The sequence below is a fragment of the Lissotriton vulgaris genome, unplaced genomic scaffold (genome assembly GCF_964263255.1).
Source record: "Lissotriton vulgaris unplaced genomic scaffold, aLisVul1.2 SCAFFOLD_686, whole genome shotgun sequence".
NCBI classification, from domain to species: domain Eukaryota; kingdom Metazoa; phylum Chordata; class Amphibia; order Caudata; family Salamandridae; genus Lissotriton; species Lissotriton vulgaris.
The window spans coordinates 71,170-94,996 of NW_028249207.1; the positions used below are offsets into that span (position 1 = coordinate 71,170).

Consider the following 23,827-nt stretch of genomic DNA (forward strand, 5'->3'; position numbering starts at 1 on the left):
GGGTTGGGCTATAGCCATCGGCAGGGGTGCAGGGTGAGGGGTTGGTTTATTTTTCCCTATTTATTTTCTATGGCCTTTTTCTCCCTTCCCATATCTTCCTTTAGGATCGGAATGGTTTGTGCTTTGTTTTGATTTCACTGTGACCTGAAATTAGTGTCCATGCTTCTCAGGTTAGTCAACTTTTTGGGCGGGCGGGCCCTGAGAACTGGCGTTCACGAAAATGTATACTGTTTTACTGTCTATACTGATATATGAACATTGATGCCAGAGTTCTGCGAATGGTAATTTCTACATGCATATCCTGTTTTCTCGGCCTGTCCCCCGTACCCTTTTGTTAGACTGTATGGCACCTTATCCGATCATTTAAATAATATAAAAAGAAGACCTTTATTTTATCATGTGACCTATCAATGTGTTTTAATACAAGATCCATCTTGAATCGCTGCCGGACCTCAGGGTTGTCGGCTGAAGAGCTGTGTTGGGTCATGACAAATCGAATTTTACTTCTGTTTAGCGGCCGGCCCCTGCGGTTGTAGGCCCATACTTGTATTTTATGAATGCTCCAATAAAGGTTTTCAAAAAAAAAAAAAAACTACACTCCTACAGTACAGAAAATATAAGCATGTGAGCACTTATGTGGACGTACTGCAATCCTGATTCAAAGTCTCTATATTTTAAAAGTAAACAGCAAACCTCTCAAGCTGTCTGCATGGGTGCCCAAGCTAAGGAATTTGTGAACACAGAAAGGAAACTATAGGTCTCCTTTAATTCAGCAGGCGATATGAGACTTAGTGGAAAGACTCACTCTGCAAGTCTAGCCTACATTGCACAAAGGCTTTAGTTAATAAAACATTCAAAATCACTTGAACAAAGTTCATTACATTTATTAACATAAATACTGTATGCAGCTTTGCTTTGTTAAGCATTATAAAGGCAGTCAATATGACAGACATATATATATGGAACCCCTATTTTTTATATCCACTAAAATTAATAAAGTTCTTGAGATGCCACAAATAACTCAAGTTTCATTAAAGTGGTTAACAATTAACATAACTCACCTTAAAAAGAAAAGAGAGGAGGCAAATAAAAAGTGTACTTGCTCCTGTAAATGAATTCTGGGATAAATGAACTTGATAAAATAGGTAGTAGCATTAATCATCCTCACTGTGCTTTGAAACAACTGCTCAAGTGAATGTTGCTTTGGAAGAATTTAGTATTGGTTGTACAGCCAAGGGCAAGGAAATGGCGCCAGCTGCATAAGTGGTACCATAACACTGTCCTGAAGCAGGAGAAAATACATGTTGGGAGAGCAGTATGCGGCACATGAGGTACGATGCTTGTCTTGAACAGCAAAACTCCACATACATGCAATGAAAAAAGATGGCTCCGTGGGTAGAGATCTGCTGCACAGACTTGCATGTACCCTAAAGCTCACAAGTGCAATGCCACCAGAGGTGACTGAGCCATCTCACCAACATCAGAAAATGTGTTGAAATTGTGTGGAGTACTAATAAAACCTATTATTTAAGCAGCAAGAGACAAATCATTTTATGGAGCGCCCTATGTTGTCATTATGATTTACAATTTAAAAAAAGGTTGTTTTGAAATGCTTTACCTTTCCTACAATGTTTACCAACGATCATTTTTATCAAAACTCGAGTTAAACATATGAAAACTTTAAGCAATGCTGAAAATGCATTTGGGTAATCGACATTAAATTTTGTAATTATTACTTAAAGGTCACTACCAATGTAACCAGTTATGTACTACCTGTGGTCACATTATAAATGGAATTGATGTATGCCTGTCTTTCTAACATAAATAATCACTGTTCATGATAGCAAACATTGCTCCTACATTCGACAATCCAAAACCTAAAAACAAGAACGAGAGAAATATATGTACAGCCTTACTGATATATCAGTGTTTTCTATAACCGGGTGTACACTCAGGCTAACACAATTCCATCATTTATTTTCTTTTAGACATTTGAAAAAATTCCTGTATCAATACATTCAGGATACTAATCATAAAATGTACAAAAAGTGTCTTTCGAAATGTTTACAAATTGTTTTAAAAAAAGAGCTTTTATAACTTAATGTAGTTAAACATTTTCTGGATCGTACAACCAAATATAAATGTGAAAACATTTTTGTATTGGATTCTTACAAAGAACGCCTTTCTTGAAACAAATTTCACATTAACTAAAACTTTGTTTTTTGGACGTCCATCATCGTACAATGAGGCACTGGGGCTGAAAATGATTTTCAATGCATGTTATTTTCATGACTTTGTTCCACTGTAAAGAGTGATTCTCTCTCATCACATGCCAGCGCACATATGCATTACATCTTGAAAATATTATTAATCAACTGTAGTCTCCAGGTCCCAAACACTAAAATGCACAGTGCAGGAGCGAACAATACAAATGTTCTTCTCATGATCTTTATTTGTTGTGTGGTCTGTAAGTAAAGAAAGCACTAGGTCATCAGTGCATCACTCAAACTGTGCACAGAAGCAAGACGACTGACAAGCAATGATTTACTCCATTTCTTTTCCGCTCTTGCCAGGGCCTGGCTGTTGTTGTACCACATTCAAAATAAAAAGGATAAATGTATTGTAACTCAAACACCAAAGTTTACTTTTTACAATCGTGTCTCAGAGGCCTTGTTTGTATGCTCGTTTGGCTGGAGGACGATTCATTACTTTTTTGTCTCTTGTTTTTAATGTCAACCTCTTCTCGTTTTTGTTTGAGGCTCCTAGAGGTTTCAGCCATTAAGAGTAAGCTTTCTTTCAAACTGCTCACGCCATGCTCCCTGCAAACAGTGCCGAGTCCATCCATCCACTGCACCATCTTTTCTAGTTCTGCCTGGACCACCCTCTGCTCTTCCAATTCAGCCAGAAGGGCCTGTTTTGCCAGCGTTTCGTTCCTGCATTGCTGCTGCAGTTCCTCGGTCTCCTTTTGGAGAACCTCTACCTGCTCCTTGGTATAAGGATAGCGCTCATGAACCTTGTCACCAGGAAGGAGAGCATTTGTAGGGAAGCTAAGCAGATTCAACAGCGCATTTTCCAACTTCCCAAATAAGTGATTAAAACAGTCGTTCATGAAGCAAAGATACTTCTCTGTGCTTTCTCGGACCTGGAAAGGGCTAATTTTGCAGCTCGGTAAACCTTCCAATTTCTTTAGGATCACTTTTTCAACCACCAACATTGTTTCAAAAAGGTAGCCCTCTAAGGCAATGTAGATTCGATAAACACATGTTTGAGGTGTGAATCCAAAAAACTGAGCCTCATAGCACATCGGATTCACAGACATTGTGCTTGAAAATGAAATCAAATACGAGACCTGTAAAGAAACAAGGAATAAAATAAATATTCGCAGTAAGCAAACAATTTCACAATGTACAAGTTTTAGTCTATTCAACAGTTTATAAAAAGCTTAACATGGAAACAGAAATAGCTCATTACTACTCCGGAATAGTACTACAGTAGGACTCCAGGCCAGTGGTCAAAATTTAAAAGTGAAAGTTTAGGAGGAGATGCCTCCGGACACCGCTTGACATGCAACTTATTCCAATGCCTATACCGTGGTGGTTCCTATTAAAGTGTGTTGCAAAGGGAGCGCCTTTTGAATGCATGTGAACATATCCTGTAGAATCATAAATTATTGCAAACTTTTGCTTTTGGTCCTTAAACAAGCTATAATCAAAACTTTAGCATGTAGCGTTCTTACATTCTAGAACCATGGTCAGTCGTGGCATCCTAACAAAACTGAGGATGTTAGTGGTGCCAACATACTGCTTGGTCTTCTTTGATGAAAATACTTTTGGCATACAGGTTCAACTCTCTTAAATGTGTTTCACCTCACATGTGTATGCCACTCATCCAAAACCTGGATGTTTTTCTTCTATTTGGAGGCGTGACACTCAATGTTGGTTCTCTGGGTGTTTAGGTGGTTAGAGCTCAAAATAAAGTAAAATCGATTTTTGAAGGAAAGAGCCAAACAGTCAGCAAATGCTGGTGACTTCAGCAATGACAAAGTCATGGTTTATGATACAATTTAAGGGTGGAAACCCAGCATGGCTGTCTCCGTATTTTTTTTTATTTGAAATTAATAAACAGGCTTTGAAGGCCAAAAGGTCTGGGATTGACTTTTTTCAATGCTTGTTTGCTGCTGCTTTTGCAAACCGTCCTGGCCCCTCACCAATACTAAAAAAGTTCAAAGGACAAAATATCCTTTTAGTCTCAAAAAGCACACATTTCCCTAGCACTCCTAGTATTACGGGTAGTAGTTTGTGTGTGGATGTGTTCCTTGTGAAACTGAACTGGGCAGACCAAGAGCCCCAACAACAGACCAACGGATTGAAGTGAATGATTAGCTCACAATAAAAAACAAAATTAATACACGCATCATGGTGCATCGCTAAGGCCAGCTCAATTAAGCACCATAGAACACTAACATCACATGTAAAACAGAAAAAGGCAAGCATGCAGATGTATTAATACCATAATAATTTGTGTACTCAAACTTGAAACAATCAAACAACTCAAAATGATTCAACGCTTCTGGCCCTCTAAAGTCGTCGACTTTTCAACTCGCCCAGTCAAAGGACAAAGGAGAAAAAAACAGCAAAAAAACACAAGGGTTATAGGTTCCTCCTCTCCTTGGACTCCTGTCCAGTTTTTAATTTCAGAGGAGTGTTTGCCATAACAATGAAATATAGCTAACAGGATGATTGTTGCATCCTGTCTGAGTCTGGGTGGTAAACTCCACTCCATTCGCAGAGTTTCTGCACTCAGCAGAGCACGCAGAGTTCCCAAAATCTCAGCTCTGCATAGCGGGGTGGAGATTTTTCCTCACTTGAGCTCCCCAACATCAAGTTGGCGAGCGCAAGCGAGGAAAATCCACCTCCCAGCAACATTTCTCAACGCAGGCGGTCGGATTTCTCAATGCGAGTAGTCGCAAACCCGCTCACGTAGAGAAACCTTCCGTTCTCGTTGAGAAAGTTGCCGCTCGAGTAGAAAATCTACTTGAGCAGCAGAAAAGAAGCAGCGCCCTCTTGCACTGCTCATACTGTCATTCGCATTGAGTTTCCAGTGCAGGACAAACATCCGGTGCTGGAAATCAACGCAAACAGGCGAGACCAAGATCACTCTGTTTTTGGGTCACTTCGCGAAGGTCCGCTCAGTATTAATTCTTTATAGGTTGGTTCAAAATCTTTAACATTTTTAATTTGATTTATTACAGAAATTTAAAGTTGTATTAAACAAACTGGGAGGCTGCTATTTTTTTCTATATTTATTGTGACGAATCCTGTTTCTCTTTTTATAGGTATTTTAAATATATTTTACGATACATTTTTGTATCATGTGCTTTTATATCTTTTAAATCAAATAGAGATTGTTAAACTAACTGAAATGAAATATATTGTTTTTGTTTTACTTATGTGATTGCAATGGCAGTGGCTGCTAAAACTACATGGGTAAACATGGATTTCACTTTAATTATTATTCCGTTGGAAGAAATCCTACAGCAATTATTGTGTATTTCTCCTGTCACTTTGACCCCCCAATTCACATTTTCAGTTGTTTAATCTCACAATTCCCTCAAACAGCATTTCGGATATTGATGCAAACATGCATTTCAAAAATGTTTTGTAGGAAATTGTTGTTTTAGTTGAGGGGCTAGGTGTCCACCTCAAATAATAACGACAATCCTAGTTAGGACGAATCACTAAAGTCAATACCTTAACCTGGCCTCAAATCCCTGGTAACTTTGGCACAGGGCAGCCAGTTTGAACTTACATATAATATGTAAAAGCATTCATGCAATACCAAAACAATAATAAGGTCAAAACATAACACAACACAAAAAACCCTAAACCAATTTAGAAAAACAGGTCATTTTTTAATAAATAAAAAGACACCAAATTGACGAAAATCAAATAAGGAGGACCGAAGATATACATTTTTCAAGTGTATGGTTAAAATAGCTCCAAAGAGTGATAAGCACCAACGTGGTCATCTGGTTGCGCTTGACCGGTAATTAGGAGCAAGTTAAGGCCCCGGCCTTGATAGAGCATGGGACAAACACAGAAACCAGGTTCAACACTGTCAGAAATTTTACCTTTGAACTTAGTCTCCGAGAAGGAAGTCAAAAATCCTCAGTGAGGCAGGGAAGCAGGCTTTGGCCAAAGAGGGCTCCACAACGTCAAACAGCAGCTGGATGGGGTCATGATGAAGCCATTGACTTTTAACTGGCAGCTACAAGCTGGAAACATATATTTTGTGCCCTCAACGACAAAATACTTTTACCACATTAGCCTGCTGCAGATTTTTTTTTTTAAGCTTAGATTCTTCCTTAACGGCTAATCTGCAGCTGATCCACAAGGCAGGATACCTTCTCTGCAAGGTACAGCTGTATCGGATTTGCTGCTACTGAAAAGCTCCGCATGGTACCAACCTGAATCTTAAGCCCAGAGGCAACACACTTTTGTTAGATTGACTTGGCAGGTTGGTCTCGATCATCCACAGGTCTTTGAAGCCAAAATGTTTCTACGTCTCAGGATATGTTAGGAGGAGTACACTTTGACATGGCCCCGGGTCCCAGGACCTCTTAAAACAGCACTTGGGGGTCAAGACTCACTCCAGCAGTAGCCAACAACAGGGTCCAGAGCAGGTCCAGTGGAACTGGTCAGCTGGACAGTTGCAGGAAAGACCTCTTGTAGATTGTGTGTTCCAGTAGCTTGAAGAGGAGGTAAGCGTAATGCCCCCTGGAGTCCACTTCTAGGTACAATGGGGAGAGCAGGCCAGTCTTCTAGGCTCTTGTCAGATCTCAAACAGCGGGTTCAGTCCTCTTCCAATATTCCACAGTCCAGTAATATTCTGAGGGGGGTACAGTGATTGCCACGTTTATGCCTGGCACCAGTTTTGTTGGTGTGGGTGATTACTGCCCTCTCCCATACCAATAGGGTAAACGTTGCCAAGGGTAACCTTGCCAACTTTTGCAGCACTTCCTGTGTGCCCTACAGAAAACAATTCCACAGTGTCCCTCCCTGCTTAGATATGAGAATGCGAAACCTTTCATCCCCAGTGCAGAGCTTGTGTGCCCACACCAGAGATGCGGCCAGGGAAATGAGCCACCCCTCCTCTGTAGTAACTCAAAACCACTTTTGGATGCAGATTCTCTTCCATTGGGATTGGGTCTTGCCTGACTAGGGGAACAAAGAATGTCCCTGCCCAGGTTTCAACCTACATTAGCATGTCACAGGGTAGGCTTCTTTGAAGTAAATCAAGTTCCTAGTTGCCACTAAACAAAGAACCACATTTCAGTGCTTGACTAATTAAGTATAGGAACCCAAAACTGAAGTTAGTTGCACTTCTAGAGATGCGGCTGAATACCTAGAAGACATAAATGAGTTTATGCATAGATAAAATTAGATCCTGCACATGCAGGGAGAATGGGACTCTGTCATAAACAGACCCCATCTGCTTGTAGAGTAGAGCTCATTCACAGATCGAGTACATTTTTTTTAAAAAAAGTTTTATATAGCACAAACTTGACCTGGAGGTAACGGGGTGCCTTAAATGGGCACCAGTTACATTCACATGGTCACATTAGTTTTTTAGGCATGGGGAGAATATGAGGCATATTTATCAAGGTTTTACATCTCCCTTGCTTCACGCAAGGGGGCACAAGGGCAAAGCAAAATCTAGAATTACAATTACCAAGCCACGCAAGGCTACTTTACCTGGCCTTGAATGGCTTGGTAAATGTGGAGCAACGCAAGAAGCTCAAGTCACTGCATTGTGTTACTCTGTTCCAGGGGAAGTGTTCCATGGGTGGAGAGTGGGTACTCTCACTTCATTTTCTCCTCTGAAAAAATTCTGCGTCTCTCCGATACAATGTCTCTTGCCAAGGTGACACGGACACCATTATAAATAACCTGTTCTTTGATTTCTTAAATTATCCATATGTTACAACTTATACATATGGTCAGAGGTTCTTCTGGGAATTATATTTGGTCTTCAGTCATCTTAGGTGTTATTTTTGAGGTTTGACAAGGGCAGCAAGCAAGGCTCAAATGGCACCTTTTCTGAATGAGTTAAGGGAACCTAACATTCCATGGAAGGATTGGGTAAAATGTTTTTGAATCCTATCTGATAGCCATTGGATGAGAAAAGCTCAGTCCCATAAGGACACAACATAGATTACTTCATAACTTGGGCACACATGACAGGAACATTTTTGATATACTACCTGATCCCTATCAGGGTCATAATGTAGATGGCGAGGAAGGTGATCTATACGAAGTTTCCCTACTTAGTTTAAAAAAACGTTGCTGATAAAATTAACATAGTCCTGGAAAGCTATAGATTTTTCAGTCGGTCCCAAGGAAAACAAGAAAGTATTGCTAGTAATGTAGCAATCCTAAGAGTCTTAAGTGAGTTGTGTGAATTCAGGGAACTCAACAATTCTCTCAAAAGAGAAAAATTGGTCCGATGCATGAACAATTCCAAGATACAAGAAAAGCTATTACAAAAACAGCCTGACCTTCACGATACTACAGAAATAGCAAAATCCATTGAGCATACAACCATGTGTATCAAAGAAATGCAAGCCACCTCCAATACTGAGCACATTTCGGAGATTACTAACCAATCAGCTGACAACACCATATGTAAAATAAAATCTGGCAAGTACGCCGCCAAACCCATGGTCCGAAAAGCAATAGCCTCAAATGTTACAGCTGTGGTAGCAGTAACCACTTAGCTAACCATCCCAGTTATCAAGCCAAATCAAGCATGTGCAGGAAATGCAACAAGAAAGGACATCTAACGAGGATATGCCGGAGCCTCTCCAGGAAGCCAGTGGTGAAGATAATTCTTCCAATGAAAAACCACAAACTGTGAAGTAAATAGTATTTCAAATACCAAAGCATAACGCTAACAACCAATTAAAACACCCTAAATGCAAAGTGTGTTTAGATAGCAAGCAAATTAAAATGTTCGCTGATTCTTGCTCCCCATTCACCTTAATTAATGCTAGTGATTTCAATTCCATCAATATCTGCAAAGAAAAAATTTAATGACAGCAGATATTGCACCAAGCGGATATACAAGGGACCCAATTTTCCTTAGAGGCATTGTTAGAAATTGGATTTTTGGTAGGCTAGGGCATGTGCCAAAACCAGGCAGAAACCACCACTCTAGTGAGGATAAGGGAGTTACACTCCAAAATTAACCCCTGCTCACCCCCTTGCTAGCTTGGCACGAGCAGTCAGGCTTATCTGTTAGAGCTCTCCCTAGCGGGAGGACTAGGGCTGCGAGCTACCTTCACGAGCATTATTAGAGTTTCTGCTGTACTTGTGCTGCCTAAATTGCTTTTTAGATCGCGTTTTTTAACCTTGAAGTGTTTTTATTCTGGGGGGGCTTTTAATCACTAAGACAAGTGGGAATTTATTACAGGCACTCTAACACCCCTACCCACACTACATACCTTCTGTGACAGCCTCGCCCAGCCGTTTTACTTTCCGGTTGAGGCGGCGGCGGGCGCCATCTTGGGTGTGGGCTGGGGCTGCGCTCTAGTCGCGCCGGCCTCCCGCCCTCCCAGACTACTTAGCAGGGCTCTTCCTGCTGCTCGCTGCCTGTTAGAGCTCTCCCTAGCGGGAGGACTAGGGCTGCGAGCTACCTTCACGAGCATTATTAGAGTTTCTGCTGTACTTGTGCTGCCTAAATTGCTTTTTAGATCGCGTTTTTTAACCTTGAAGTGTTTTTATTCTGGGGGGGCTTTTAATCACTAAGACAAGTGGGAATTTATTACAGGCACTCTAACACCCCTACCCACACTACATACCTTCTGTGACAGCCTCGCCCAGCCGTTTTACTTTCCGGTTGAGGCGGCGGCGGGCGCCATCTTGGGTGTGGGCTGGGGCTGCGCTCTAGTCGCGCCGGCCTCCCGCCCTCCCAGACTACTTAGCAGGGCTCTTCCTGCTGCTCGCTGCCTGTTAGAGCTCTCCCTAGCGGGAGGACTAGGGCTGCGAGCTACCTTCACGAGCATTATTAGAGTTTCTGCTGTACTTGTGCTGCCTAAATTGCTTTTTAGATCGCGTTTTTTAAACTTGAAGTGTTTTTATTCTGGGGGGGGGGCTTTTAATCACTAAGACAAGTGGGAATTTATTACAGGCACTCTAACACCCCTACCCACACTACATACCTTCTGTGACAGCCTCGCCCAGCCGTTTTACTTTCCGGTTGAGGCGGCGGCGGGCGCCATCTTGGGTGTGGGCTGGGGCTGCGCTCTAGTCGCGCCGGCCTCCCGCCCTCCCAGACTACTTAGCAGGGCTCTTCCTGCTGCTCGCTGCCTGTTAGAGCTCTCCCTAGCGGGAGGACTAGGGCTGCGAGCTACCTTCACGAGCATTATTAGAGTTTCTGCTGTACTTGTGCTGCCTAAATTGCTTTTTAGATCGCGTTTTTTAACCTTGAAGTGTTTTTATTCTGGGGGGGCTTTTAATCACTAAGACAAGTGGGAATTTATTACAGGCACTCTAACACCCCTACCCACACTACATACCTTCTGTGACAGCCTCGCCCAGCAGTTTTACTTTCCGGTTGAGGCGGCGGCGGGCGCCATCTTGGGTGTGGGCTGGGGCTGCGCTCTAGTGGCGCCGGCCTCACGCCCTCCTCCCACCTATAACATGTGTGTAGGGACCAGACGGCGCAGCGGGCTGGCGCAGCGGGCGCGCCGGATGCGCGCCGAAGCCGCGCCATAGCCAAGCCCGTCTGCGCCCGTCCGTGGCAGATCGGGGCCAGGGGCCATGCCCCCTGCTTCTCCATCGCTCCACCGGCTCTACTACACTAGTAAGAGGCTGAGAGATCTCTGCCCCCCTCCTCTCACTGCCTGTCGCCACATGATGGAGGCATTAGACCTGGGTCCATGTCCTCATTGTACATTCAAAGGGAGGTTTTTGCCGTTGGATGTCCCTGACCCTGAAGCGATTATAGTAAAAGGTGGGCTCTTAAATTGTAGATCCTTAAGCAAACACTCCCTCCAGCTGTGGGATCTTTTACTTGATGAGGCCCTGAACATATTATTTCTAACTGAAACTTGGTTAGGAGAACACTCTGATCCGGATATATTGAATGCAATACCGCCAGGATACATCCTCCATAGACTTGATAGAGAAAATGGAAGGGGAGGTGGTATTGCCATCATTGTTAAACACCCTATTGAGTGTGTCTTGAAACCGGTAAAAATGGACAACAGTGAAGCCGGCGAATTCAACATTAAATTGACCCAGCACGAGGCAATTTCGGGCATCCTAATATATAGACCTCCGGGGTCTCTGGGTAACTTTTGAAGTAGTTTACTCGAAGGGGTTACTCAGACTGCGATCAAACACAACAAAGTACTGGTGTTGGGGGACCTAAATTTACATCTAGAGGATCCTCTACAGAAGGAGGCAGCGGATGTTCGTCTAGTCTTAAAAGAACTGCAACTGGACTTGTTAAGTGTAGCTGCCACACATGAGCGGGGTCATTGTTTGGACCCTTTGTTCGCCAGTTGGGATATGATAAAGGCACTCACCCCCCTTCAGCTCCCTTGGACCGACCATTTCTTGGTCCCTTTCCATTTCTCGTACCAGCTACATAAGTCAACTAAGACTGGGCCTTGCAATGTCATGAGACGTAAATGGAGACAATACTCTCAAGAGAACTTTGTTCGAGCCATTCACAAAGCTCAACCACCGCTTGCCACTGATAGTGACCAGGCCAATAAGGAATTCAATCAGCTTGTGGCTGCTACCCTGGACGAGCTAGCACCCCTGAGTAAGGGTAAAGCCAAGGAAGGTAGACAACGTACTGCCCCTTGGTTCACTCAGGAACTCCAGCAAACCAAGTCTTACTGTAAAAAACTTGAAAGGAGCTGGAGAAGGAACCCTAGCGAACAGGGAAAAAATAGCTATAGCTTAGCACATAGAAGCTATCTGTATGCGGTACGCAGAGCAAAAGCTAAATATTTCCAGACACGCATTGAGGTAGCCGAGAGCTCCTCACGCGAATTGTTTAAAATTTACAAGGAAATATCGCTAGTTTCCAGCTCAAATATCCCTGTAAGTGCCACCACGGAGGGATGCAACAGAGTTGCTAATTTTTTTTCAAATAAAGTCAAAGCTATTTAGGCCTCCTTCTCTCAACAGCCGGGAAGGGGCATAGACTTTAGAGCCGTTGGTTCGCCTATGGCTCTTGACTCTTCCCTGCTAACCTTCGAGGTCCCTTCCGCTGATAGGCTAATAAAGATCTGTCGGAGTGTGAAGTCTGGGTCCCCCAATGACCCGGCCCCTCCCTGGGTCATTGCGGAGGGTCTTGCTGGACTGGAACCACACATAAGACATGTCTTACAGACCTCTTTCTCCACTCAACGAGTTCCAGAGGAGTGGAAGAAGGCTATAGTACTCCCAATAAAGAAAAAATCAAATGTAAGCATCGAGGTGTTGGAAAACCTCAGACCGATTTCATTACTACCGTATGTGGCGAAAGTGGCTGAGAAGGTGGTCAATGCTCAGCTCACTGAGCACCTGGAGAGAGGGAACCTATTTCACCCCTCCCAATCAGGATTTAGAGCGGGCTTCTCGACGGAGACAGCTCTCCTACGTGCCACTGAGACTTTAAGAGCAGGAGCGGATGCAGGACATACAATGGCCCTGATCATGCTCGACCTCAGCGCAGCTTTTGGCACTGTAGCTCATTCCATCCTGCTACAGTGTCTTAGTGAGGCTGGGGTCGCTGGTCCCGCGCTGTACTGGCTGCAGTCGTTTCTCACAGGAAGATGCTTCCAGGTACAACAAGGGGCATGTCGATCGGTAGAGATGCCACTAGACCAGGGAGTGCCTCAGGGCTCAGCTTTGAGCCCAACTCTTTTTAATCTGTACATGGCCTCCCTGGCGAAGGTGGTACAGGCTTTCGGGGTGGAATTGGTATCTTATGCCGACGACACCCAGCTGCTGATCTCTCTATCACAGAACACCTCCTATGCCTCCTCCAACTTTAAGTCCTGTATGCAGGCGTTAGCTGAGTGGATGGACTCCCACTGCCTAAAGCTCAACGGCTCCAAGACAGAGGTTCTGGTAGTGGGGGAAAGAGTAAAAGCTGGTCAGCCGAGTGGTGGCCTTCATGTCTTGGCCCTACTCCCACACCTTGTGAGGAGGCTAAGAATCTGGGAATATGGATTAACCCCACCCTCTCCTATGAAGGCCATATAAGGCGTCTTGTGGGCAAGTGTTTTGGGGTACTGAAGACCCTAAACAAAACTTTAGACCTGCTACCTCTAGCGGCCAGAAGGACGCTGACGCAGGCATTGGTGACCTCTCGGTTGGATTATGGAAACATTCTGTTCCTTGGGTCCAACGAGGGCAGCCTTGGTCGCCTGCAAGTCATCCAAAATTCCGCCGCCAGACTGGTGTTAAGGAGACCCAGGAGAGCTAATTCTCAGCAGGCATTGGATGCGCTTCACTGGTTGCCAGTGAAGAAACGCGTGCTGTTCAAATGCCTCCTCTTCTGTCACCGTATCGTCTGGGGCAGGTCGCCCGCCTATCTTGGGGACTTAGTCAGCCGATACGAACCGCCAAGGGCCCTCCGGTCGGATGGCACCGGGCTGTTGACAGTCCCAAGGGTAAGGAAGGCCAGAATGGGCGGACGATCTTTTTCGCTCCAAGCAGCGCAGCACTGGAACAAACTTCCTCCCGCCCTGAGATTGGAGAGTAGTGAAACGGTGTTTAGGGCTAGGCTCAAAACTTTACTCTACACTTTGTAGGGCTAGGGACTCTATAATGGTGGTTGTTAGTAGCTTCTCAGCGCGGGGACACGCCGGGATGGCGTTACTGTGCGCTTTATAAGCTCTTTATTATTATTATTATCTTAGAGGCAGTGTGTAAAGCATTGTGTCAAATGTCAAAAGTTCTTATATTGCGCAGCTTATCACCGTGAGGTATTAAGGCGCTTGCAGCATAAGAAACCAGATGGAGAAGTGGCAGTAAAGAAGAGCAGCTAGACAACAAGGGGAGTACAACTTGGGAAAAGCCAGGTTTTCAGGGCTTTACAGAATTGCTGGTGCTCCACAATGGAAAGAAGATGAGAGGGCAGTTTATTCCAAAGTGTCGGGGCAAGGCAGGAAAAAGAGCGCTGCCCATACCTAGAGGTGCGCGTGCGGGGTTGTGTCAGTAAAGACTTAATCCTGGACCTTAGGGACCTCTTCGGGACATACCAGTTGAGTTTTTTTTTAACCCCTTCGATGCTTGTGACGGAACCATTCCGTCATCAGTCACGGTTGAGCTGTGCTGATGACGGAATGGTTCCGTCACAACCACACCCAGTTATGGAATGTCCAGCACCGGGGGAAATCGGGGCAGCACGCAAGGTGTTAAGGTAACGAGGCCCTTTGTTGTACAGTGAGTTGAATTTAAATTGGCTTCTTTGCCGGATGGGGAGCCAGTGCAGTTTTTCCAGACACGGCGATGAAGCAGTTCTAGGCGGTAGGTCCAGCACTAGTCTGGCCGCTGTATTCTGCAAAGTTTGCAGTTTTGCCAGTAGGTCCCCATTCAAGCCGTGGTACAAGGCGTTACCGTAATCAAGATGGCTAATGATAAGGCCCTGCACCAAAGGTTTTCTGGCTTCAATAGGAAGCCATCTGAAGATCTTTCTGAGGCTGCGCATTATGCCGTAGCAGGTACCCATCACCCTAGCGACATGATTTTTCATAGACAGAGTGCTGTCAATTATAATTCCCAAGTTGCGGACTGCCAGCTTAGGGGTCGGGCATACCCCCAATTCAGCAGGCCACCACTCCTGCGTCCAGCACCTCTCTGCCTTCCCGAACAAGATAATTTCTGTCTCGCCCGCGTTCAGTAGGAGTTTGTTCGCCCGCATCCAGCTGCTGATCTCGACCATACAGTTTTTACAACGTGTGCAGGTGCCAGAGGAATCTACACCGCACGTGATCAGCAGCTGGGTGTCATCAGCATAGGACACAGTTTCAAAGCCAAACGATTTGATGATTTTAGCCAAGGGTGTCAGGTACAGGATGAAAAGCAACAGGCTCAAGATCGACCCTTGAGGTAAACCCAGAGTTACAGGACGACTGCCGGAAACCAGGGTGTCAACTCGAACAGTGGTAAGGCGGCTAGCAACCCAGGGCCCCCCCTCTGACACCTATCTCCCACAGCCGATGTTTCAAAATGCCGTGGGAAATGGTGTCAAATGCCGCGGAGAGGTCCAGGAGGATGAGAACGGCTGAGTCGCCCCTATCCACTGCGAGTCTGATGTTATCCACAATCTCCACCACAGCCATCTCTGTTCTGTGTGTGGCCTGAAAACCGGACTGAGAAGGGTCAAGAGCTCCACCCGCTTCTATGTAGGCCGCTAGCCGGTTGTTGACAAGAAGTTCCAACACTTTCCCAAAGAAAGGTAACAACGATATTGGCCGATAGTGGGATGGCAGAGTAGGATCATCAGATGGTTTCTTCAAAATTGGCTTTACTTGAGCGTGCTTCCACTTAGAGGGGACATGAGATTGCTGGAGCGATGCATTGAATATGGCCGTAGGGGGCTCGACTAGTAGGGGCATAATTTTCGTACAGCGGCATGCAGGGAACGGGTCCATAGGAGATCCTGATTTTATTTTGCTAAGGCCTTTCAGGGTCTCCTCGACAGTGATGGGAGTGAATTCAGTCAGTTGAGAGGCTTGGCTCCATCCCCCCCCCCCCCCCCGGGTGACGGCGAGGGGACGTAAATTCCTTCAATATCTTATATAGTTCTGTACTGGAGCTAGCAGAGGTATTTATACGCTGAGTCAAGTAAGCCTTCTTTGCCATTTTTATATTTTTCATACAACTAGAGTAAAGCAGCTTATACTTGGCTCTGTCCACCTCCGTTCTGGTTATCCGCCAGTGACGCTCTGCTAGCTAGTTTGGCTTTCTTTAGATTAGTCGTAAACCATGGGGAAGCTGCTGATTTTGCTTTGACGGTAGTTTCAGGGATGACTCCATCTAAGGTTTGTAAAATGGAGGACTCCAAATTAGTTACCCTTTGCTCTAGAGAGAGGGCCGGGCAGTTTCCAGGTTTAAAGTGGGCAAAAAATGCTTCCGGTGTGAGTTTATGCCATGGGCGGATCCGCCCTCTAATGTCATTCACGGGATTGGTCGAGATCTTATACGGAAAACTAAACTTTAAAAGATAATGATCCGTCCAGATCATAGGGAGAGGGTCTTCCATACTGAGTTTAGGAGAATAGGTAAAGAATAGGTTAAGGGTGTGGCCCGCACAGTGGGTGGAGCCCATGACTCTTTGGGTCAGACCCAGGCTTTCCATAGTACTAATTAGGAGACACGTCTCTGGATCTCCAGAAAGTTCCGCATGGTAATTAAAATCACCTAGTAGGATGAAATTCTCAGTGGCCAGGGCATGGGTGACTATTGTTTCTAATATTTGGTTAACAAAACCTGTTTTACTGCCCGGAAGCCTATACACTAGGGCACCGCGCCAACTGTCCGTTTGGGAGAGTTGTATATTCACTATCATGATTTCAAGCGTGGGACTGGACAGGGAGAAGTGTGGCTCACTGGTTAGAGCAGGTAGACCCTGAAGCAGAGGTCAGACCCGGGACCAGGGTTCAATTCCCGACGCGGCAGGGTCTTGATCTCAAATGTCCACGGACTTGATCATTCTCGCTTCGGTGCCTGACCTAATCATGGGTTCACACTCTGCAACTCTGGGCATTAAGCTTGCTTAATCTCCACAACGGCGCCCCGCGGCGGGATGCCTGGCTTTCACCTTGGGGATGCCCTGTAGGGGCTCTCTCACAGGGAAAAGCCAGGACGGGTTCCCAAGGCAAGCGCTTAGAGACCCCTGGGTGATAAGCGCTATATAAATCCAATATACAATACAATACAATACAATTCCAGTAGCTTGATCTCAATGGGGCTTCTGGCTGCGATTGCTAGACCACCTCCCCTCTTCCCTTCTCTATCTACCCTTGTTACAAGATATTCCGAGGGGAAAGCAGCCACTAAGTCCGGTGAAGCCTGACTGTGCAGCCAGGTTTCTGTGAAGAAGCAGATATCCGGTTTGTCTGCCTCAAGTAGGCTCCATACCTCCGTAGCATGCTTGGGTATCGAGTGAGCATTCAGGTACAGTGCCGAAATGATCGCGTCTTCTACCGGGCAATTCCTAGCAGGTATGGTTGGTGTGCTTGTTAGCTGGGTGGCCTTTGCTCTGCCCTTTGTTGTGGCTATGGGGGGGATTTATAGATGTCGCAATCTGGGGTAACCCAATGGACGGTGTTGATACCTGAGTTTGTTGGGAAAACAATTGTAACTCTCCTAATCCCCCTGAATTCAAGTGTTTCAGTTCCCCACTAGTGTAGGTTAGCATTGTAACACAGCTCACCTCCAGTCTGTACTGCCGACGTGAAGGAAAACGGGCAGGGGTTCCGGCAACAGGGGACAGTCTGGAGCAGACGGGCTTGCCTTTGGCGCGCCGCTGCGCGCGTCCGCGCCACTCGGGTCTTTAGAGGGGGGGCGTGGCCGTGGTATGACGCTGGCCAATCAGGGCCTCGATAGGCTCCTCCGGTATTCCTTGTCCCTCCGCTCAAACGGCACACGCCGCGGCGGAACGGGGACCGGAATGACGATTGATGGGTGTATCAAGTTTTTGCAGGTAACACACAAAATACAATATTAAAAGTCAGTGAAGTGAGTTTTAAAAGCAGCGGCCTCTAAATCAGGCACACATTAAATCAAACTCGATGTTATACTGCTGACCCCAAGAACGCTAGCGAAACAGCGGAGAACAGAAACAAAACAAATGCCGGTAACTTAGCTGCGCGCGTCCGCGCCACGCGGGCCTTTAAATGGGGAGGGGGGCGTGGCCGTGGTATGACGCTGACCAATCAGGGCCTCGATAGGCTCCTCCGGTATTCCTTGTCCCTCCGCTCAAACGGCTCACACCGCGGCGGACCGGGGACTTGGATACACTGCTGACCCCAAGAACGCTAGCGCAACAGCGGAGAACACAAACAAAATAAATGTCGGTAACTTAGCTGCCATTTGCACATAACCAACAGTAATACAGTGTAAGCACTAAAAAAGGACACCACACCAGTTTAGAAGAATATCCAATATTTTTATATAATTAAGACAAGACCAAAAACAATAAAAATCCACAATTCAGTACTTAAAAGTCTTCAGTTATCCTAATATGCTTGAAAAACAGTTCCTTGATATCGGTGCAGGATGGGGGCGGTGCGTCATGTAACTTTACGAGCGGTGCTCTCGAACCACGGTGCAAGCAGCGCCGTCGATTTCAGCGTGGAGCGTCGTCGTCAGGGATACAAAGGCGTTGTCGTGAAGCAAGGCGGTGCAGAGTCCGGTGCCCACAGGTCACGTACGAGCAGCGGCTCGGTGGTGGCGGCGTCAGCAGGCGTCGCCGGTGAGACCAGGGTCGCAGTGCGGCGTAGCAGCAGTGCCCTCAGTAGCGGCGTTGTAGACTGCATTGGGTTCCCATTGGGTTCCCAGTGCTGAGGGCAGAAGAGCTTGAAGTCTTTGTTGTTCCAGAGACTTCTTGAACGTGGAGCAAGCTCTACCTCAAGCCCTTGGAGAAACTCACAAAAGTAGATTGCAGAAAGTTCAGTCCAGTCCTTTCACTGCCCAAGACAGAAGCAACCACTGCAGGCCAACACAGCAAAGCACACATCAAAGTGGTAGTTAGTTCATCCTCACAGCTTCTCCAGCACTTCTTCTTGGCAGTCTTCCTGATCCAAAAGAGTTCTAAAAGTCAGGGGTCTGGGCCCCAATATTTATATGCCAAAATCCTTTGATCTGTTAGGCAGAGAGTGTCTGTGCCCAGATCCTTCTGTCATCCAAAACCCAGACAGGCAATCTACATTCCAGCAGAGGCACACTGGATGACTGAGCAAGAAAATACCTACTTTCTAAAAGTGGTATTTTCAAACACAGAATGTAAGAAGCATTTACAATGCAAATGCTGGAGCTATTGGCATTGTAAATGAGAAAATGTTTATTTGTGTTGGTTTTGAAAACAGATAAATAAATGGCATTGTCATTTACAATGCCAATAGCTTAATCTCTCGCAAATGCGAGACCTATTGCATTTGCAATGCAAGAGGTCGCGTATTTACGCGAGTTTGAGGTATTCACATTGCGAATAACAATGTACACAGTCAGAGAGCCATTCACACACATACACACAGAGCCACACACACACAGAGCCACACACACACACGTATTGAAAATGCAATAAGTCTCATCTTTAGTAAATTTAAGCAATTCTGTTTGTAATTAGGTGGGTTATTAGTTTTAAAGTTCCATGTACATAACATGCATATGTGTGCATCTATGTAAGCATATACTTATCATTCCACAGCAAGCATTAGGTGTCATTCGGCAGCGTACTAATATTGTGCTGCAACGGAGGTACGTTACAAAACAATGTGCAGAGATGAAAGCTTTTTCTCGAACGCCAACTCTAGAATGCTTGCAGCACAATATTAGTACGCTGCCGAATGACACCTAATGCTTGCTGTGGAATGAACGCGTGTGTGACAATTACATGAATGCGATTGAACGCGTTTAAAATAATTACACGAATGCGTTTGAAAACCGACACTTTTAACCACATGCCACTCGAACCAAAACGTCTATAACTTGCCATTTCCATAAAACCAATGGAATCATTAAAACCACAATGCCAATTACGAGTGAGTCGACCCTATTCTTAAAGTAGGGCAGTCAGTGCTAAGTATTGCCATTTTTTAGTTGCTACGCAAATGTGCGTTTTATATGTTCCTGGTGCATTCAACCAGTGTGATAGTCTTATATGTTCCCCCTCACCCTTACCCTTGTCTTCTATGTTATTTTTTGCAGGTACTTTTTGACCTCTTATGGAGCAACATAACGCTATGTTCCATTGAATCCCTTTTTTCCTTACCACTAATAGAGGCGTGAGAGGTCTCTATTTTCACACCACGGTCCTGAAGAAAGCCCACATGACCTATTAGGCATAATGAAGGGCTGAAACATGTCGACCTTTTTTCACTTAGTGTGAACGAGTCATAACAACTCGTGTTCACCTACTTAATTTTTAAGTCATTGCCTCCAAATACAGAACGAATAAATAATTTTTCTGATTAAGAGAGACAATTTTATGCCATCACTTTTTCACAATCACTAATCACTACTGTTTTTAACAATGGGTAATGCCTCCTGGATGGAGGTTGCATGACAAAAACAACCCAATGATTATGCACACACGTGCGAGGGACGGCGGATAAAAAGATATACCGCTCTATACCACACCTTTTACCAGCACGTGCATGAGGGTTAACATTGGGACGATTCGGAACAGTTACAGCATACCCAGAGTTATGCAGGACAAGTGATCCTTCCCCCCCCCCCCCTGATAAGTATATATAACTCAAGGAAATTGGTTGGATCACAAATTCCTTCTTTCCTCTACATTGATATAGGCATCTATGTAAGCATGCATTAAGATGTTTATGTTTACATATATATATGTATATATACACAAAAGAATTCTGCAGCACCTTCGGGCAATTGGGAATCAGGATAATACTTATCCTGTAGCGAGGCATTTTAAGTTAAAACACAACTCCAGAAGCAGTGACCTCAGATACTATGTGATTGATTGTGTACAGGCCAGTAGGAGAGGAGGCAACAGAGAAGATAAACTACGCCGCCTCGAGACGCAATATATCATTGAGCTTAATACCAAGCATCCGACAGGTCTAAATATCACAGAGGACTTATACACCTGCCTATGATAAAATGTACACACAATATGAATATCCCTCAATATACAATCTATTTAAATGCTATATGGGCCTCCTTAACATAGAGAAATATTTTAGACTATTTATGTCCTTTTGTACTTTTTTATCAAACATATCAATTAATTTGTTATTTTAACAAATCTATTTATATGAAGATTTTAGACATATAACTCATATTCATTTATTTTAGCCTCTTTCAAAAACAACCATTTTAAGGTTTTTTATAGGTTTATGTATGAATTATGAATGGTTTTATGTCTCTTAAATCACTGGGCTACCTTCGATATATTGTACAAATGGTTTTACATGAATGGTATTATATTTTATCTAGTACTGTACATACTGTTAATGTTATTATTGGTAGGACGACGAGCACTTGGGCAATATCATGTATTTTACAGAGATTATTTTTGTATACCTATGGTGCAATATCGTTGCTACTAGTGGAGAATGTGTCCTCAGATATTTGGAAGCTGTCCAGTTACTATGCATTAGCACTTTATAGCACTCTCCATGACTTTAAAGTCTGCATACATTACTTGGCAATGTATGAACATGTGGGGCTCCACATGGATACTTGCTACAATAGTATGGTTCCTATGATTAAAGTATTATACTGATAGTATTACAAGAACTTGAACATCATAGAATACCGCATTCTAACCGACAATGAATTTTAAATTGCTTTTCTGTCTTAATCCACAAACACTTTTTGGGTTTAAACTCACTGTCAATTTACCATCACCAAACATTTATTTTGCATGTTTCTTTATGTCTACAGTTGGTCATTTAAAATATTAAATGCTGAAATATATTCCACCTTTTATAAATGCATTAGCAGGTATTAAAGTAAAATGTGAGTAGTCCTTAGGGGGCTAACTCTTCTATTTCCATCGCAATTGTAGTCTGACCTACATTGGTAGAATGTATTTAAACGTGTGTCAGGTGATTACCTGTGTCATGTGATCAAGCGCTCTGTGAAGCGCGAAACGCGTCGTGATGACTATGGGAATACCACTTGCTGAATAAATCATCTTTGCACCGAATTTTGGGTTCGAGTCCGTTTTTGGGAGCTGACAGAGCTCTGCGCTACACCGGATTATTCCTGGAATATATGTGTGTGTATATATATATATATATATATATATATATATATATATATATATATATATATATATATATATTCTCCACAGCTCCCTCGCAAAGGAAACAAATGGGTCGCACTCCACGGGTTATCTTTTGCAGTTTTTTTTATTTTTTCCTTACATTCCACAGGCAGATGTTACGATCTACGCGTTTCGGTATTTCAAATACCTTGCTCACGTATTTGAAATACCGAAACGCGTAGATCGTAACATCTGCCTGTGGAATGTAAGGAAAAAATAAAAAAAACTGCAAAAGATAACCCGTGGAGTGCGACCCATTTGTTTCCTTTGCGAGGGAGCTGTGGAGAATATATTAGCAGCGTGGTTCAGCTGCAGGGCGCCGCACCCGTCTTGAGCACTGTCTAAGTGGCAAAAGGAACCGGCAATGGAAAATATATATATATATGCGCCACGAACTTCGCCAAATCCCCCAAGTCAGACTCCAAAGGAAATAACGAAACCGGACCCAAGTGGATGTTTTGCAAGTTGATTTATTTCATCCTTAGTGCACGGAACACGCCGCCATGACGCGTTTCGGGACCTCAGTCCCTTGATCACATAACATGGTCGGTTACACCCCCATCATCTTTAAAGTGCCAGTACATAGTCAGCTGACCCCACAGCCTGTGGAAATAAAAAACATACTTCAGCCTGGTTAAGTAGCGCTTACGTTTGACAGTATGATTGTGCATTCAACACCTCAACCACACTTAAATGGTAGTTCACCATATATAATAACAAACAAAACAGATCTAAAAGAGAATGTCCCTCTCGGCTCATCGGTTCAATTTGATGTTCCACTTAATTCATCGTGATTCATTCCCAATAAAAATATTGATTAAAATCTGTAACCAACAATTTTCTATACATCACATTAAAATCATGTACAAAAATATATTATTAATTTTATGTATTTTCTTCTTTTTTGTGCAAATCCGCTATATATTGTGCAAAATTCGCTAAACGGGACACCATCACTGGCTGAATGGGAACAAATGGTTTGGTGTCAAATTTCCCAAAATTTCAAAATTGTGCCCAAGTGGGCATTTAACCGCTACACATAACCACTGCTTCCACACTGCTGTATCGAGGGTACAAAAGCTGGTGCACTTTAAAAAGAATATCGCAAACATAATTATGATACATCATAAAAATGACTCTCTAATCAAGTGATAAAAATTGTTTTCGCTCCCTTCACCATAAATTGAAGTTAAAAACAGAAGGCAGACTGTTTACATGTTTGACTATGATACATATTGCCCCTCAATTTCTCTGCAGTTAATGACAGATTTTGGTCCAACTGGTCTAAATATTAGATCCCTAATAAAGACAAGAGTGTAAGTCTTCCGTTTGATTTAGACCATTGGGGGCCTTGGAATTGAGTTCTAGAATATATCGTGTTTCCAGAACTCTCAATCGGGCCTCCCTATCGCCGCCCCTACGAAGTGGCGGGACCATGTCAATCGCACAATACTGCAAGCATCCTATGTCCCCCCCATGGCACATATTTACATGTCTGGCGACAGGGTAAGCCTCGTCCTTGTTGGTCACTGCTCTAAGGTGCTGAAGAATGCGCTTGTGCACCTGCAGCTTGGTGCTGCCCACGTAGCGCAGGCCACAAGCACATTCCAATACATAGACCACGAAGTCAGATTTGCAGGTAATTTTCTTTTTAATCGAGACCACCTCCTTATTGAAAGCTGTCACATAGGTGGTCCTGTTCTTTCCTATCCTGCATGCCTTGCAGACTGCACACTTTAGGAAGCCCTTACTCTTACCCAGCCAGTTGTCATCGGCTACTTCCGGGCTACTCTTA

At 44.2% G+C, this 23,827-nt stretch overlaps 1 protein-coding gene across 1 annotated transcript in view; it reads right to left on the reverse strand.

Moving 5' to 3' along the window:
• Window positions 1-863: 863 nt before the first annotated feature.
• The window catches only part of MIS12 (MIS12 kinetochore complex component), a 48,875-nt gene continuing 25,911 nt past the window's right edge, over window positions 864-23,827 (reverse strand). The window contains exon 2 of the mRNA XM_086950281.1: window positions 864-3,349. Coding sequence (XP_086806407.1) covers window positions 2,642-3,319 — 678 coding nt within the window. The 5' untranslated portion in view covers window positions 3,320-3,349 and the 3' untranslated portion in view covers window positions 864-2,641. The remainder of the gene's footprint in view (window positions 3,350-23,827) is intronic.